The sequence below is a fragment of the Myxine glutinosa genome, unplaced genomic scaffold (assembly GCF_964187855.1).
Source record: "Myxine glutinosa unplaced genomic scaffold, kmMyxGlut1.1 SCAFFOLD_782, whole genome shotgun sequence".
NCBI classification, from domain to species: Eukaryota; Metazoa; Chordata; class Myxini; order Myxiniformes; family Myxinidae; genus Myxine; species Myxine glutinosa.
Window position 1 is genome coordinate 21,807 of NW_027616877.1, and position 18,194 is coordinate 40,000.

The 18,194-nt window shown below is 47.2% G+C and overlaps 1 protein-coding gene across 1 annotated transcript in view; it reads right to left on the minus strand.

Annotated features, from left to right (window-relative positions):
- Positions 1-9,016: 9,016 nt before the first annotated feature.
- Positions 9,017-18,194, minus strand: part of SBNO1 (strawberry notch homolog 1) — a gene marked incomplete at its 3' end in the record, with an annotated part of 107,388 nt that continues 98,210 nt past the window's right edge. Inside the window, exons 12-15 of the mRNA XM_078768969.1 lie at positions 9,918-10,042; positions 9,619-9,750; positions 9,365-9,500; positions 9,017-9,266 (exon numbers count right to left, since the gene is read on the minus strand). Coding sequence (XP_078625095.1) covers positions 9,017-9,266; positions 9,365-9,500; positions 9,619-9,750; positions 9,918-10,042 — 643 coding nt within the window. The remainder of the gene's footprint in view (positions 9,267-9,364; positions 9,501-9,618; positions 9,751-9,917; positions 10,043-18,194) is intronic.

Genomic DNA, 18,194 nt, shown 5'->3' on the forward strand with positions numbered 1-18,194 from the left:
CTACTAAATTTTTGTTGGACGAATTCGGCCCAAAATCACAAGCGACCGAAATTTAGTTTTTAAAACCAAAATTAAATTCGTGCCATGGCTAGCCAAAGCGGTCGAATGCCGGTGGGGGTAGAAGAGGAGATAGATGAGGAGGAATTAATGACCCAGGACCCACAGGAAGAATTGGGAGAAGAGGAGGACATTGATGGGGGGTCGGCAGCAGGGATAGAAAATGGCGGCGCCTCGCACGTGGCGGTGGCGGCCAGGCCCGCGGTGCAGACCGGGCTCGACATTGGATCGTACCTGGCCCAAATTATGAGGGACATGAGGGAAATGAAGGAGACGGTAAACGCCCAAAAGAATGATATAAATAAAATAAATGGAAAGATGGATACCCAGTGACAAATCCACCCGGGAAAGGAAAGAATTGGGGGACAAATCCACCCGGGAATTGGAAGAGGTGAAAAATGAATTGGAAAGCAAAATGGGTGGCCAATTGAAAGAAATGGGGGACAAAAACCACTCGGGAATTGGGAAAAATGAGGGTGGCGTCTAAGAAGGAAACAAAAGAGATGGGGAAGGATATAAGGCGCATGCTGAGCGAGGAGATCGCAAAGGGACGCGACAAGGTAACGCGGTGCGAGGAACGCGTGGAGAGCTGGGTAGGGCAGAGCGCAGCTAAGTGGACCGAGGGTATATAAATCGCGACTCAGGGTGTAGAAGAGCCGACGGCCGCCGAATTGGAAAAGCAAATTTTATGCGCACCGGCGGTCGTTGAGGAAATAATTAAAATAAAAGAAATGGTTATAATTGAAATTGAAGAGACGGCAGAGTCAGAAATAGGAGATAAATCGCGGGAGGAAGAGATGGAATCCGGCAGAGTCTGTGTTCCATCATGATGTCGTGCTTGCTAACAAAATGGAAGGATTGCAGGTGCGGTTACCGGAGAAAAGAATCCCCAAGGTGAGTAGGGGTGTGTATGGCGCGAAAGTGTTTGGCGGGAAAAGGTTTTTGGCGCGCTTGGGGTAGAGACGAAGCCCGGGCGCTCGTGTAAGGTCCTTTGCGTGATGTACGCGAGCGAATGGCGCGCGTGTGCGAGAGAAGTGTGCACCGGAGCGCGAGTGTATGACGGAATGTGAGTGGGAAGATTGCGTCGAAGAAGAGTGTGTTACAGAGTGTGCGATGGCCGAGGAGAGTGAGAGAGAATGCACACCAGAGCGTGTTGTAGGGAATGCGCAGGAGTGCACACCAGAGCACGTGATTGGGTGTGTACCAGAAGAGTGCACACCCATGGTTGTTACTGAGTGTGTAACAAAAGAGTGTGAGCGAGGGTGTGCGATGGCCGATGGCGTTAGTGTGTAACGGAGTGTGTGAGTGGTATGAGTGCGCCGAGGTGTGCAGGTGAGAGTACAGAGCGCGAGAAAGAATGCACACCGGACCGTGTGCAGAAAGAGTGTGCAGTAACTGAGTGCAGGGAGTGTATGGGAGGCGCTGGAGCGCCGCGTTGTGCGAGTGTGGAACGGGTCGAGTGTGTTGAGAACACGGCTCGAGCATCGACACAGATCGGGGGAGCGTTTAGCGTGACGTATAGCCAACGCGGGCCCTCGGTGAGCTGTGTGCTTTGTGTGCAGCGGGCGGGGACTGGTGGGGATCGTTGCCGCGGCAGTCTCACAAGGACCGGCGTGCACGGTTCGCGCCGGGCCCCGCCCTGTATGGTCGGTGCCGCGCCTTGGCGGGAAAGGCGACCGGCACAGTTCAAGGGGGGGGGGCAGGAGAGTTCGGGGCCGTGCCCCCTGGCAGGTGCGATGCTCCGACCGTGGGCGGTTGGGGCCATCGTGCGTGGGACCGCAAGGCTCCGCGCAGAGATGGCGCTTTGAAACTTGGCCCAACCAAGCCTCCTCCCCTGAATCAAAAATGCCGGACGGACCCAACCTACAGGTGACCAACCACCCGCATGCATGCATCGCTCGGCTTTGCAAAGCCGAGCTGTGAAAATGTATTTCTGCACGGAGAGGCTCAAGTACGGTAGTGGACGAATGGCCATAGTGTTGGCGAATGGTGCCCGGCGTGGGAGAATGGTGGTTTCACCATTCCTCACATGCCGGGGCTCATGAGCATTAGTTTAGGGGGGTGGCAGTTTTTTTTTGTTTTTTTTTTTTGTATACAAGATCGAGGCTCGTGAAAGAGCAAACATTAATCACACAAAAAGACAAACCGACACACAAAACACAAAAAACAAGGGGAGCGGCAGACAAGATGGGGAGAGAGGGGGGAGGACACAAAAGAGAGGGGGAAGAAGGGGAAGGACACAAACACAACATTTGAGAGCAGGGACATCGGGAGGACTTGGGGGGAGGTGGGAGAGGATTAAAACATATGAACACTGCAAGGACTCTGGGGTGAATTACCGGGGGTAGAAAAGATCAAGGTTTTCGATGGGGGAAGATAAGAGATGGTGGTGAACAGCTGTTTTAAAGACCTGGAGGGAGGAGTGGGATTGAAGGGAGTGGGGGAGTTTGTTCCAGAGTTTGTTCCAGAGGCGGGAGAAAAGGGGAATGAAAGAGTGAAGGTGAGCAGAGAGCCTAGACTTTGGCAGTTTAACCATAAGAGGGTTGCAGGCAGATCTTGTGCGACCTGAAGGAATATTGGGGGGACAGAGCACACAGAGAGCTGGGGAGCAAGGCCGGAGAGGAGTCGGTAGAAGACAGAAAGATCACCAACCTGCCTGCGGTGAGTGAGTGAAAGGCCCTCGGCGTTGACTACATCGCAGGAGATTCCAATGATTCTGAAAGCTTTGGCCTCAACAGCGTGAAGCCGAGCAAGGTGTGAGGTAGGAGCACCAGCCCAGAGGGGGGAACAGTATTCCATTGAGCTGCGGATGAAAGCCTTGTATGTGGTGAGGAGCTCAGGTGTGCCGAGGAAGGACTTCGCACGACGGAGGATGCCCAGTCGGCGACTGGCTTTGGAGGCCAGCTTGGAAATGTGGTTTTCCCAAGAAAGATCATGGCAGATAGTGAGACCCAAAAGCTTGAGCGACAGAACTTCTTGGAGAGGATTGTTGAGAAAGTAGATGGGAGGGTTGTCCAGTCGGTCCTTTCGGAGAGACATTGTAAGAGTGTGAGATTTGTCAGGATTGAAAGACATGTTCCACTTGTTTGACCAGTCTGTGATTTTGTCCAGGTCTGCAGAGAGTGAGGAGGCTGCAGACTGCCAATCTGAGGGATGAGGAATGGAGCGACAGAGAGTAGAGTCGTCAGCAAAGAGATAGAGAGGATTTTCAAGAGTCAGAGAGATCATTGATGAAGACCAGAAAAAGCACAGGGCCCAGAACACTACCTTGGGGAAACCTTTGAAAAAAACCTTGAAAAACTTTGAAAAAAAAAAAACTTTGAAAAAAAATTTGAAAAAAAAACTTTGAAAAAAAAACCAAAAAAAAAAAACCCTTGAACACTACCTACAGTGAAATGCACATTGAGGGAAATGCACATGGTTACCTCCATGGGGCACCGAAGCTCGCCGAGGGCGGGCTAGGTTAATTGATAGGGAATCAGCAGACAGTCGGGACAAGATTTAAGTAGTGACATTTGTACAGGTGGAGGGGACGTAGTTAGATTAGATGGTTGATAACGACGAGGGTGTGCTTAGTGTAAGGGAAGACGGGGAAGCACGAGTTTTAGGGGAAGTAGTCAGCTAGATGATGATGTGTGTGTGTGAGGATATGTGTATTGAGACAGATGGAATTGTGTTTGAAGTGTGTGAATTGACTTGCATGGTGTGCAAGGCGAAATAAGTGTGTGAGCACGAGAGGTGTGCCAGAGATTTGGTGTGTGAGAAAATATGGTGCGGAATGCTTGGTGCGGAATAAAAGGTGTGGAATGCATGGTGCGAAGGAGTGAATGGGGGGAGATGGACCCCTTCACGAATATCCGGGGTGGGTATTGTTAAGCCAGGTAGAGGGCTAAGGTAAATTGTTTGGATATTGACACCTGTGGTGCGGGAAGTAGCAAGAAGTGCTTGGTTGGGTGCATGAGTATGTGGAATGGCTGGGCGTGTGGCTTTGTTGGTGCGTATGGTTATTGGAGCACTCCGCCACTGGTAGTTTGTCGGCCAGGTGAGGCCGCAGGTAGGCTCTGGGAGCCAGTTAGGGTTGTGAGTAGTTGTTCAGTGGGGCCCGAGGATCCAGGAGAAGGACCCGGGTAGCCAAATGCCAGAGAGGGCATCGGAGGAGTAAAGAGCCAGGAGGGGCCTTCCCCAGTTAGGTAGTCGCAGGAGCAGGTAAGCTCGGGTGGCGACTTCAGTGGCGGAGGTGCGCAGGTAGTTGGACCTGCTAGTGGAGCCACACGACCCAGCCCCGAAATTGTGCAAGGGCACAGTATGAAAAATTGGGGAGTGAGACCCAAATTCATAGGGCACCGCAGAGTGGTCAAAGGGGAATCCGGTTTTTAGAACCACATAGTGTAAAGAGGCCAATTGGCAGGGTACGACCCCGGGTAGTGTAAATGAGTTAATGTCATTAGAGTAGTTAGGATTTGAGGAATTCCCTTCGCGCCATCCACATCCATTCACCAAGGGAAACGGAACTCCACACCGGGGCTTTGAAACTGTTTGAGTGAGTAAGACGCATCACGATGTAAAGTGACATTGTGTTGGTTCCATCTCTTCCTTCCTGGGAGGGATTGGAAGACGAATTTGGAATTAGAGGGGGATATGGGAGACAGAACGTAGTGACGAATTTGTAAATACAGGGAAGGGCAAGGGTAGTGCAAGCTGACGTTGGGGGGTACGGACGGTTAGGGACGAGTCTGCTCTGCTCACTCCTCCGCGCTCCTCACGTTGCATTACCTTGTGTTGATGTGTACCTTTGCGCCCTTTCTGCTTTGCTGACTGTGCTTTGTCTCTCCCCCCACCCCTGGACCCACTTTGGAGGAGGAGTTGTGCAGCAACATCGAACTGTGCAGCACCCCTGCTGCACTTCTCTACAACTGGCAGCACCCCTGCTGCACTTTGCTACACTTGTGCAGCTGAACAGCGCGGTACTTTGCTGCCGTATCCTTCTCATTTGTTATAACTTTGCTGCACATGTGCCGCACTTGCTGCCACAGACACTTTGCTGCACATTACCACATTACACATTATGGACCACAGGTTTTGTGGCCTTACACTTTTGCTGTGCAGCACTTGGCTGCAGACTCACCTTGCATCTCCGGACCACATGTTTTGAGTGGCATCAATGTCACGCAGTTGGACCACATAGGGTTGGCCCTGCTGGCAAATAAAATGAACACGTGTTTTGTACATTTTAATTATTCGTGTGCTAGGAAAGAAGAACTGTAAGTTTTTTTGCACACAGAAGATGCCGGACAACAGCAGCAAATGTGAATTGTGAACTGTGAACTTTTGATGACTGTGTTTTTGTGCATTGCTGTGCTTTCTCTCCCCTCCAATCTTCTTTCCAAAAAGGACAGGTCCTGGGTCATAGACTGTAAATAAGGTTAGGTTTTGTGCTTGTAAATAAAATGCTGCCCACTGGCTTTATATTTAGTTTGGAAATAATTCCGCAATTCGGTTAATTGTGGGCGTGAGTCTGTCAGTTAGCTACTCAACGCAGTAGGTGGGACATATTTAGTGTTTTAAAACTGTCGCATACACGGGTTAGAATAAATGTTAGGGGAACCACATCTGTATGTCACACGTAATTAAAGTTAGTCCCAACTCTTTCTCAAACGGTCGTTCCAGTTTTTTAGGTTCGACTCGGGGATGAGTCTGACGAGGGAGGGGGGCAGTGTTGCGGTTTTGAGTTTATGCAGTGAGTCTAATAAAGGTTAAAATTTGCCCCTCATACTTAGTCACTCAAGCAACATGTAGCCTCACGATAGTATAGCTATGTCTTAGTATTTGTGAGCTTAGTTCCTTTCCATTTGTTAGTTCTGCGTTGAGTAGAGCCAAGAGAATAGGCCCTACTGTCACCGACAATCCAGTGTCTGTAGCCTCATGCCCTTTGCGCCAACGTTAGTTCATTTTGGGCGAGTTAACACAAGGCAGGCTAGGAAGGTCAGGAGGACCGAGGAGGAGCGGCAGAAGCGCTGACGGTAAGCATGAGCCGCCAATCAGAGCTCAGAGGTGGTGGCGGCGGCGTGGCGTCACAGGGCATGGTGAGAGGGTTCGAGAGAGATCCAGAAGGTTCGGGGGATGTAGCTATAAACCCGCTGCGCAAAGCCCTTGAAAGGACTCGCGTTGAAAAGGGTTGATAAGAGGACTCGCACGAAAGGGATTGATGAGAACAAAAGGACTCACAGCAGTTGACGAACTTTAGGACTCTCGCAGATGAACAAAGGAGCTCGCACGCACTAACCAGCTCAGAGGATCGAAGAAGAGGAGTTGGCAGCGTCAGCGAGCTGTACAGACACGCGGGCGCAGCCAGACGCGCATGAACCGATATACAGCGCATTTAAGTCGCGCGAAAGAGAACGGCTGAGTAATCGCCAGCCGCGCTAAAAGTCCCGCCCTTTGCCGTTCCACCTCGGTATCTGCCTTGTTCGGGAGACGCGCCACGAGTTCCTGCCATCGCCTGCCACCATCTTCGCGGGACGTGCGGGGACCGTGGAGAGCCGGACGGGGACCATCTCTGGACGACCACGGCGACGCGTTGGGGAACATGTACCCATCTGCAATTCCCTGTGTGAGTGTGACACGGGCCCGTTGTCCAAGGGATAAGTTAAGATTGTCCAAGGTTGCTCTGTGTCTCTGCGTCCCTGATCATTGTATATACATGTGGGATTAATTAAACCTGTGTTCTTTCTTTTCCTGATTCGATCGTTCCGGTGATTTCCTCATTGACTAAGCGTGGCACGAGTACAACCACCCTAATCGGGTTCCAACATCTAGGTAACTGCGCGGACCACGTGTACGCAATCCGCTCGGCGTACTCACATCACACGTGGTTCGTGCGAGGCTTGCTACCTCGTTTCCGTGGCGGCGCGGTTACTTCGGTACGAGCGAGAATTGGTCCCGAAACCCTACTTCGCGCTCGCTCGGGAAGGGAGTTTCAAGTCTCGGTTCCGCCAAGCCCAGCAAGACCAAGGGGCCTAATCCCTCCTTGGTAGGGGGGTAAAGGAGGGCGGCGTAGAACCACAACAAAAAATATATATTATACACACACACACACACACACACACACACCACACACACACACACACACACACACACACACACACACACACACACACACACACACACACACTAGCAGAAGTACCCGGCATTGCCGGGTGGGGGAGGAGGAGGGGAGGGGGAAGAGGAGGGGAGGGAACGGGGGGGGGGAGAGGGGGGAGGGGAACGGGGGGGAGAGGGAGGGAGGGAGGAGGGGGGAGGGGAGGGTGTGGGGGTGCCCGGGGGAAGAAGGGCCCCTCCCCCTTCCCTCCCCCCCTTCCCCTCTCCCCCCTCCCCCCCCCATTCCCATCCCCTCCTCTTCCCCCTCCCCTCCTCCTCCCCCTTAACACCAGGGGGGTTGACTCAGCCTGTCATCCTACCGAGGTCGGCAAATTGAGTACCAGTTCACTGGTAATTCCCTGTGTGCCGCAAGAGGCGCCTAACAGGGTTGGCGGCACGAACCCAGAAGTCGGAACTCATTGTCGTCAAATAAATGTCGCATGTATGTTTCACTCTCTGTCACATGCCGTTGGTCCCATGTCAATCGGATGAAGTTGAAAAATTAACATTACGAAGTTTCTCTGGGGACGTACTGATTCCGAATAATGAAGTTGAAAAATTAACGTTCCGAAAAACGCTAATTACGCTGACAGAAGCGCTGGCGCTGCGAAGCGCTAGAGGGAGCGCTGCGCTCCCTCCCTTCGATTCCCTCCCTCTTCTGCTAGCGTTTCTGCGCTAATACGCTAATTTTAAAACCCAAAGTTTTTTTAAATTTAAGGTGTGCTGTAGTTGCTCTGAGACGTACTGATTCCGAATATGCCTTTGGTTTTTCTCTGCGATGAGTAGTTCTCGAGTTATAAGAGGACAAACAAACATACTTACTGCTTTGTATATATAGAAGTTGGTACGATTCGGCCAAGGAATCCCAGAGATAATTGCAATTAGTGAGCCGTGACGTCACGGAACTCGCCGCCGGTAATATATTATAATTTATGGTAATCTATGCAGCACGACATGGTCATCACGGAAAACAAGGCGCCTTTGCCGGCGCAAAACGCTCTCCCAGGGTCAAACTCGGTATCGCTGTGAGCGCACGGTTCAGCCCTTCAAGAAAAAGTTTATTTTGTAAAAGTCGAACCACGCGTTAAAAAGATATGACTGGTTTTGTTCGCTGGCACGTCGGCGCTCGAATCGGCTCGCGATAAAATCCAACACGTCCTTTGTCGGGGTCGTCTGAACCAACCACGGGGCCTAGAAGGCTGGGACTGGTCTCAAAAGTTAGGTCTCGATCATATCTCGTAATGCTGGAAGCTGCACGTCTCTGTGATAATCTTGTGGACCATGACAAGAGATCGTGCGAGTCGCTCGCAACGGCTTCAAGCACTTCCGCATTCGACCATTTCATGAACGCCATACGCCCCGCCCATCAAAGCGCGTACGTATTAAACGAACATACAGTGGCCCATGTGTCATCATTTGCGCATGCACCAAAGTCTTTGCAGGAACATGAAGCATCGGAACAGCGCATTTGCGCATGCGCAAGAGTGAGAACCGCCTGTGCACCATTACGCTAACAGAAGCACTGGCGCTGCGAAGCGCGAGAGGGAGCGCTGCGCTCCCTCCCTTCGATTCCCTCCCTCTTCTGCTAGCGCTTCTGTGCTAATACGCTAATACGCTAATTTTAAAACCCGAAATTTTTTAAAATTTAAGGTGTGCTGTAGTTGCTCTGAGACGTACTGATTCCGAATATGCCTTTGGTTTTTCTCTGCGATGAGTAGTTCTCGAGTTATAAGAGGACAAACAAACAAACATACTTTACTGCTTTATATATATAGATATATATGTATGTATGTATGTGTGTGTGTGTGTGTGTGTGTGTGACATTGTGAGCTTCATAAAACTGATGGACGATAAGCATGGAGCGTATGGCACAATGAAAAACCCACCATGGTTTGAAAGATCTGTAGTTATTAAAATAAAAAAAGGATGGTTCATCAAAGTGGTTTGGTCCAAACTTACTAAGCTTTCAAGCCTCTTGGCTACGACACTTGCAAATCGACGCTCACCAGCCAAGGTAGAGATTAAGAAGAGGTACTCTGGGGCCGTCACCTGATTTGAACGATGAGTTCGGCCTGGAGAAAGACAGGGGTAATTGAAGACTTCGCCGCGGGAATCAGCGAGAGGAATTCTGGGGAAGAGGGCGATTTGAAAATGATAAAGATCATTTTACCAAATTGTTGAACTGCACGGTCAGCACTCCAAGGTAGTTCCAATGTGATATGGACCCGACGGCGTTGGTTCTTAGCACGACGATCTGCCTGAAGAGAGATCCCTGAGCTGGCAGCCTCAGATATTACGGCAATATTCTGAAAATGGCAGCAAAGGAATTAATCAGTTACTAAAACCCTGTCCTCACGTAGATCATATGTTGAGAGATCACAGAAGATGAAAGGGGCAAGTTTCAAGTGTAACAATGAAACTGACCTTCTCACCATCCATAAACCGCTTCTTTTCTGTGAGGTTCAGAATCTCAACAGGAACATCCAACTCGGAACGTGATTCGTAACTCACACTGCCATCATCATTCGTGACCACACGACCCTTTCTCCCAGTCATCTGAATAAATCATGCGAGTGAATGAAAGACTGGCCAACAAAAATATTTTAAAAAACATATCACCAACGTCAGGATTACATGCAATGTCTAATCCACATCTCAGCATGTGTATGCCTTCTCAAAAATAAACCATATGCTCTCCATTTTGCCTTCCATCGAATACTTGCCTCAGCAACATTCTCTGCTCCCCCTAAACTGTCAATGAGCTCATCGAGGGTGTTGGGTGGCAACGACGGTCCAAGTCGCTCTAACGCCACCAGCAGCTCTTTTTTCAATGCTTGCGCTCGTTCAACTACGGGTAGTTTAAAAAGAGAAGTGGACGGTGACTGAACGAACAAATTTTCAATTATATCAAAAGTGCAACACACCCTTTAATACAGCCTTGAAGCAACATCTTCATCCACTCACACTACACAAGGCCGTTCACACATCAGCTCCTCTTATCAGACCTTCATGCTTCCTTCACATGCAATAAAACAGGAAGGGACGCGTTCAAGAGGAAATTTAGGCAATTGTTGCAGGATGATTATAATATGGATGAAAGGAAGATTACAATATGGATGAAAGATTTTTTATCCCTGAATATAACTTAATTAACCCATTTGGGTGGCATAACGGTTAGAAAGTCTGCTCTGAATCTGGGATGTCAACGGTTCGATTCTGACCCTGGTCAAGACATACCGGATTTCAAAACAGTATGTGCTGCTTCCGTCCTCGACACTCAGCATTTAATGGATAGAGCATGGACAAACACCATCAGTTGCCAGGGATAACAAAGATGAGTTACACATATACAATGGATGCTTTGTCCGATCGTTAAAAATTTGAAGAAAAATACAAAACCAAGAAGAATGTCTCGAGGGATGATATCAAGTACTAAATTACAATGGACTGACAAAAAGGAAAATTAAGGAGGCATGGAGATAGATTGGAATAATTTACTTCCTCCTCAGCAACCTCCGTTCACGATCTGCTCATGACGTCAGTCATGTCAGTACACCATTCCGCACGAGAGAAGCCAGTTGTCAGATGAGTACTTCCCGTTTCTGCTCAATATACCCGACCGTTGGCTATGGAAATGAAGGGTCCAGGAGAAGCCTTCTCTGGTTTCCAAATGACAAAAGTGCAGCATTTGTTGATTTTCCAATGGAAACAAATGGTAAGAGAAGCCAATAAAACAACACCTTGTGTTGTGGTTGTCACTTTTAGCACATAATCTATGTTATAGACTGAGCTAATAAAGCATTTGGAGCTTAAAGATAACAGCAACAGGCTCCAGAAAGGTAGTCTTGATAGTGTTCTATAATCTAGAATAAAATACAATATATAACAGATGGATTCAAACTGTAAACTTTTATTTTGCGTAATTATGTATTGTATATCATTCAGCTTATGGGTGTGTTTTTGTCTGCTTCACTTGTATGCACTCCTAAACCACTGGATGGGAATGCGTTGATATTTGGTGGTTATACTTGGGGGTGTGCACGGGGAGGTTTTGTGAAAAAAAATTAAAAACCCATCGTAGTCTTGGGAATTCGGATTCTCTATGTAAATTCTCTATGTACCGTATAACGCCATGCAATGGTGGTGGTCGGAGAGGATATTACAAGTCAGATGCAGAGGACTTACAATTTTTTGCAATGGACACATGGTAATGGCAAGCACTTCACTGATCCCTGCCCAAGGTAGGGTTTATTCCAGGGTGTTTCAAAAAAGTAGACTACTTGAGCAGTCTGATATTCTGTCATTTGTCACTTGCAGGTTATGGTGGTGGTATGCCATTTCAAACAAGTAGTCAGTAGGACCCCACATCAACTATGTTGTTCAGTGGAACAAAAAATGAAAATCGTTACTGTGGTTTGAGACAAAATCCTACGTGCAGGTGCGCCGACGATGGTCAGTATTACAATGTTCACACCCATAACGGACCTTCCAATGGGAGCATTCAGCAGTTTGTGGAGCACTTCCAAGCAAATGGAAGCATGAAAAATCAAAATAAAGGCAACAATGGCCGCCCACCAAGTGTTACAAAGGACCAAGGGAACATTGATATTATGAGAGATTCTGCTATTGAAAGTCCTAAGAAATCCCACTGTCAGCGTTCCCGAGACCAGGCGATCTCAGCCTCATCTGTGTGGACCACTGGACCATTCTCACTTCTGAACTCAAGCTCTACCCCGACATCATATCTGTAAAGCATAAACTAACTCTGAATGACATGGAAAGATGAGTAACAATGTGTGATTGGTTCAGTGACCAAATGGAAAGGTACCCAAATTGGATGAACTCCTTGTGGCATATTGATGAAGCACTCTTCTATTTGAATGGGGATATCGACAATCACAACATCATCTGGGGTGCCGAGCCTCCAGAGGAGGTGTCTGAGATGTCTCTCAATGGCCCCAAGTCCACTTGCCTCTGTGCATTGAATTCCAAATGGGGTATGCTAGGACTGTATTGGTTCGAGGACACTGGTGACGGTCAATGGCGAGCGGTGCTGCAAGGTCTTATGCTGATTCTACACTGACCTTGCTCAATCAACTACTGTCTCCAAACCAACTCAGACCTACATTGTTCATGCAGGACGGTGCACCACATCACACTGTAGGTGAAACCATCGACTTGCTCCACCAGCTGTTTGGAAATAGTGTCATCAGCCTGGGAAAAGCACATGAGTCGGCACCCCACAGCCCAGATTTGAATCCATTGGATTTTTATATTTTGGGGTGCTGCCAAAGGTCAAGTTAATGCCAACAAAGCTCAAACCCTGGCTGTCCTGAAGCAAGAGGTGAAGAACTACCATCAGACTACCACTCTAGCCACTTGCAGGCGAATTGTGAATATTTTTTTGGAGTCAGGATCAAAGTCTGTTTGAACAGAGGCAGAGCACACATTGAAAACGTCAATTACAAGGAGTATAATGAGTGATTTGAAAATGGCATGGTGTATACTTTCCATCAATTATCACTAAACTTGCTACCTTTTGTATTTTTTCTCAATAAAACGTTCAAATAGTCCACTTTTTTGAAACACCCTGAACACTCCTTCAGGGAGTGGTTGTTTCGTGTGTTGCAACGAGCCCTGTACCAATTGACATGCAATCCAATATTTTATGAAAGCACCTGTTTAAAAGCTTATTCATCCCTACACGTCTGATATGATCTGGAGAGTGCAGCATTATAAGTGTCAATCATTTTCATTTTCTCTCAGTTTGTATTTAGGAATGTTTTCTCATCTTGAAATTGTTTTGGCGAGTTGGCTTTGTGTAAATCTCGTCTTTGTCTACGAAGTTTTTTTTTGGTCTTTTCCTTCGACTAAACTGGTCAAGTCCAAGTGGATATATATATATATATATATATATATATATATATATATATATATATATATATATATATATATATATATATATATATATATAAATATATATATATATATATATATATATATATATATATATATATATATATATATATATACACATATATATATATATATATATATATATATATATATATATATATATATATATATATATATATATATATAAAACACAGTGTGTGTGTGTGTGTGTGTGTGTGTGTGTGTGTGTAATGTTACCGATAGACTCCTAAACGGAGAGGCTTACGTGCTTGATATTTGGCATAGACATGGCCATTGAGCCGGGGACGAACATGGCCAAACTCAAAATATTTGACGATCCATATTTTTTATTCATATTTACCTCAGCGCATTTCAGCGCACGGAATCAACGGAATCAGAGCAGATGGGCGCTGATTCGCTCAGAGCGATCACGTGATGACGCTATGACGCTATGAACGCTATGACGCTATGAAAAAAAAAATCGCTATGACGCTATGAACGCGATGACGCTATGAACGATATGACGCTATGAAACGCTATGAAGCTATGAACGCTATGAACGATATGACGTTATGAAAAAAAAAAATCGCTATGACGCTATGAAACGCTATGAACGCGATGACGCTATGAACGATATGACGCTATGACGCTATGACGCTATGACGCTATGACGCTATGAAGCTATGAACGCTATGAACGATATGACGTTATGACGCTATGAAAAAAAAAAAATCGCTATGACGCTATGAAACGCTATGAACGATATGAACGATATGACGCTATGAAAAAAACAAATCGCTATGACGCTATGAACGATATGAACGCTATGACAAAAAAAATCACGATGACGCTATGACGCTATCAAAAAAAAAAATCGCTCGCTTTACCAAGGGGCTCGCTCTCCCCCCGTTCCCCTCCACTCCTCTTCCCCCTCCCCCTCCCGGCAATGCCGGGTACTTCTGCTAGTGTATATGTGTGTATATATATCCTAAGTTACATACATATACATATATACATATATACATACATATATATATAGTTACGGTTCTGAGTGTAAATATAACATCATTAAAGGTTAAAGGTTTGCCCCCATAGTTAGTCCACAAGCAACATGTAGGCCACCTTAGAACACTAGTTATGTCATCGTATGTGTGAGGATGTGTGAGGATGTATGGTGGCATAGTATGGCACCCCGCTCTGCTCACCAAACTCTCCTCCTTTGGTATCCATGGAAATCTCCACGCATGGCTGGCGGACTTCCTCTCTAGTCGAATTCAACGTGTGGCCCTGAATGGGTTTCTCTCATCTCCTCTTCCTGTTCAGGCTGGAGTTCCCCAAGGAAGTGTTCTGGGCCCTGTGCTTTTTCTGGTCTTCATCAATGATCTCTCTGACTGTCTTGAAAATCCTCTCTATCTCTTTGCTGATGACTCTACTCTCTGTCACTCCATTCCTCATCCCTCAGATAGGCAGTCTGCAGCCTCCTCACTCTCTGGAAACCTGGACAAAACCACAGACTGGGCAAACAAGTGGCACATGTCTTTCAATCCTGACAAATCTCACACTCTTACGATGCCTCTCAGAAAAGACCGACTGGACAACCCTCCCATCCACTTTCTGAATAATCCTCTCCAAGAAGTTCTGTCACTCAAGCTTTTGCGTCTCACTATCTGCCATGATCTTTCCTGGGAAAACCACATTTCAAATCTGGCCTCCAAAGCCAGTCGCCGACTGGGCATCCTCCGTTGTGCGAAGTCCTTCCTTGGCACACGTGAGCTCCTCACCACATACAAGGCTTTCATCCGCAGCTCAATGGAATACTGCTCTCCCCTCTGGGCTGGTGCTCTTGCCTCACACCTAGCTCGTCTTCACGCTGTTGAAACCAAAGCGTTCAGAATCATTGGAATCTCCCGTGATGAAGCTAACTCCAAGGGCCTTTCACTCACTCACCGCAGGCAGGTTGGTGGTCTTTCTGTCTTCTACCGACTCCTCTCCGGCCTTGCTCCCCCAGCTCTCTCTGTGCTCTGTCCCCCAAATATTCCTTCAGGTCGCACAATATCTGCCTGCAACCCTCTTATGGTTGAACTGCCAAAATCAAGACTCTCTGCTCACCTTCACTCCTTCATTCCTCTTTTCTCCTGCCTCTGAAACAAACTCCCCCACTCTCTTCAATCCCACTCCACCCTCCAGGTCTTTAAAACAGCTGTTCACCACCATCTCTTATCTTCCCCCATCCAAAACCTTGATCTTTTCTACCCCTGCTAATTTCACCCCAAATCCACTTTTTTGAAATACCAACTTCTGCCCTGGAAATCCTTGGGTTTTATACTTCCCCCCCCCCCCCCCTTCCCATGCCTCCTCCCCCCAAGCCCTCTCTCTCCCACACATTTCCCTGCTCTCAAATGTTGTGTTTGTGTGCTTCCCCTTCTCTCCCCATCTTGTCTTCCGCTCCCTCTTTTTATATATTTTGTTTGTCTGGTTGATTTGTTTGTGAAATAAATGTTAGCTCTTTCACGAGCCTCGATTCAGTATACAAAAAAAAAGAAAAAAAAAAGGATAAGGCCATTTCCATCAGTGATACCTGCGTTGTGTAAAAGAAATAAGCTTAGGTCCCGTTCATTTTGCGGCCACCCTCCAAATCGACCTCGTTGGGCAGCATCCATCCCGCACCCTGATTCGGCTAATCCACCTCGTTTGTTACGCGTTGGGCCGGCAGCGTTAGCTGCCAGTTGCTCGCTCAAACTAGTCGGGTGGCCACGAGGTAGGCCTGGAAAGGGGGGAGGAGCGCGAGGAAGAGGTGTGGCCGCATCAAGCAGCACGTCAGAAGGCGGTGACGGTGAGGCCAACGACCAACCAGGGCTCGGTGGGCATGGCTTAAGAGGGCGTGGTAAGGGCGCATCCAGCAAGTGCTGGAAGGTTCACTGCAAAGGCTATATAAGCGCATGTACAAAGCCCTCGAAAGGACTGAAGCCAAGCATTGGTATTGAGAGGACTTATTGGCGAGGACTCGTGAGGAAAGCGCATTGTAAGAAGGACTTACAGAGGGAGCTTGTGCTGAAAAGGACTGCGCGAAGAGGGCTTTGTGGAAGAACTGCAAGGGATCGTGCTCTGTGAGAGGACTCCTGCGGGAGAGGCGCTTTGTAGCGAACTGTATTGGGAAGCGCATATAAAGCCCGGTTCATTTATTACAGACGCGGCTGAGCCGCGAGGTAACCGCCAGCCAGCCTACCTTTCGCCCCGCATTTAACCTCGTAATTGTCCGCTCCGCGTCAACGACCCGCGGGGAGCTTCTGCCACCCTGACCATCTCTTCGCGGTACGAGTCGGGGACCGGAGCGAACTGCCTGGACGCCATCATCCCTGGACCATCAACCTGACCATCTGCAATCCCCGTGTGAGTGTCTGAGAGTGAAACGGGCCCGTGTCCTGGGATAAGTTAAGACTGTATAAGCTTCACTGTGTGTTCTTCTTCTCCTTCCTGTACAAATTGTAAATAAACCAATCTGTTCTTCCTGTCTTTCCTGATTCGGCCGTATCAGTGTTTTCCTCCATTGGGTAAGCGTGGCACGATTCGGAACCGCTCAGATCGGGTTTAGTTCTTGTTAACGGCTCGGATCACGGCTCGCTATCGCTCGGCGTTTCCACTTATAACCGTGATTCGGGCGGGGTTATTTCCTTGCTTCCTGGGAGGCGTTGGTAATTAGGTAATAGGAATTCGGCCTACCACCCTATTCAACGCCGTCCGGAAGGAATGTCATAGGCCCCATCGCGTCGGCTAGTAAAAGACAAGGGGACTAATCCCCCCTTGGTAAGGGGAAAGGCCGACGAAGAGATCCGCAACAATATATATATATATATATATATATATATATGCATATATATATACACAAAGAATTAAGTTAAGCACCCCCCCCCCCGTTTTTTTACAACCTCGCACATTACAAGTTTGTTGTCGTCAAAACAGTGTAATATACCCATGTTATTGCTATATTTTCTGGAGAAGTGATATTATGGTCACATAAAAACATAACAATCATGCCGTTTTCAATATTTTATTCTGAATAATTTAAGGTGAAATTTTTTGGGAATTTTAGGCATATTTTCACCTCAATTTAAGTATGGAGCTATAGGTCCATCACGGACAGTGTGGATGACGTTTATGTTTTCTAACGTACAGTCATTGTTCTGAGAAGACCTCTAGCGATCTTTGCGTCAATAACGTGTGTAGGACCCACGTGATCGGATCACTGACTCAACCCTACGTCTCATAGACCCTGTAAGCCGTCGTATGCGTTGCTGTGGCAGGTTGTTCCATTCCCGATGTAATGCACGTTCGGGACATGTTGGGACGACAAATTGCGAAGATGGTCCCTCCAATAGCCAATCTGGATGAATTGGAACGTGCATTACATCGGGAATGGAACAACCTGCCACAGCAACGCATACGACGGCTTACAGGGTCTATGAGACGTAGGGTTGAGTCAGTGATCCGATCACGTGGGTCCTACACACGTTATTGACGCAAAGATCGCTAGAGGTCTTCTCAGAACAATGACTGTACGTTAGAAAACATAAACGTCATCCACACTGTCCGTGATGGACCTATAGCTCCATACTTAAATTGAGGTGAAAATATGCCTAAAATTCCCAAAAAATTTCACCTTAAATTATTCAGAATAAAATATTGAAAACGGCATGATTGTTATGTTTTTATGTGACCATAATATCACTTCTCCAGAAAATATAGCAATAACATGGGTATATTACACTGTTTTGACGACAACAAACTTGTAATGTGCGAGGTTGTAAAAAAACGGGGGGGGTGCTTAACTTAATTCTTTGTGTATATATATGCATATATATATATCTATATATATATATATCTATATATATACACAAAGAATTAAGTTAAGCACCCCCCCCGTTTTTTTACAACCTCGCACATTACAAGTTTGTTGTCGTCAAAACAGTGTAATATACCCATGATATTGCTATATTTTCTGGAGAAGTGATATTATGGTCACATAAAAACATAACAATCATGCCGTTTTCAATATTTTATTCTGAATAATTTAAGGTGAAATTTTT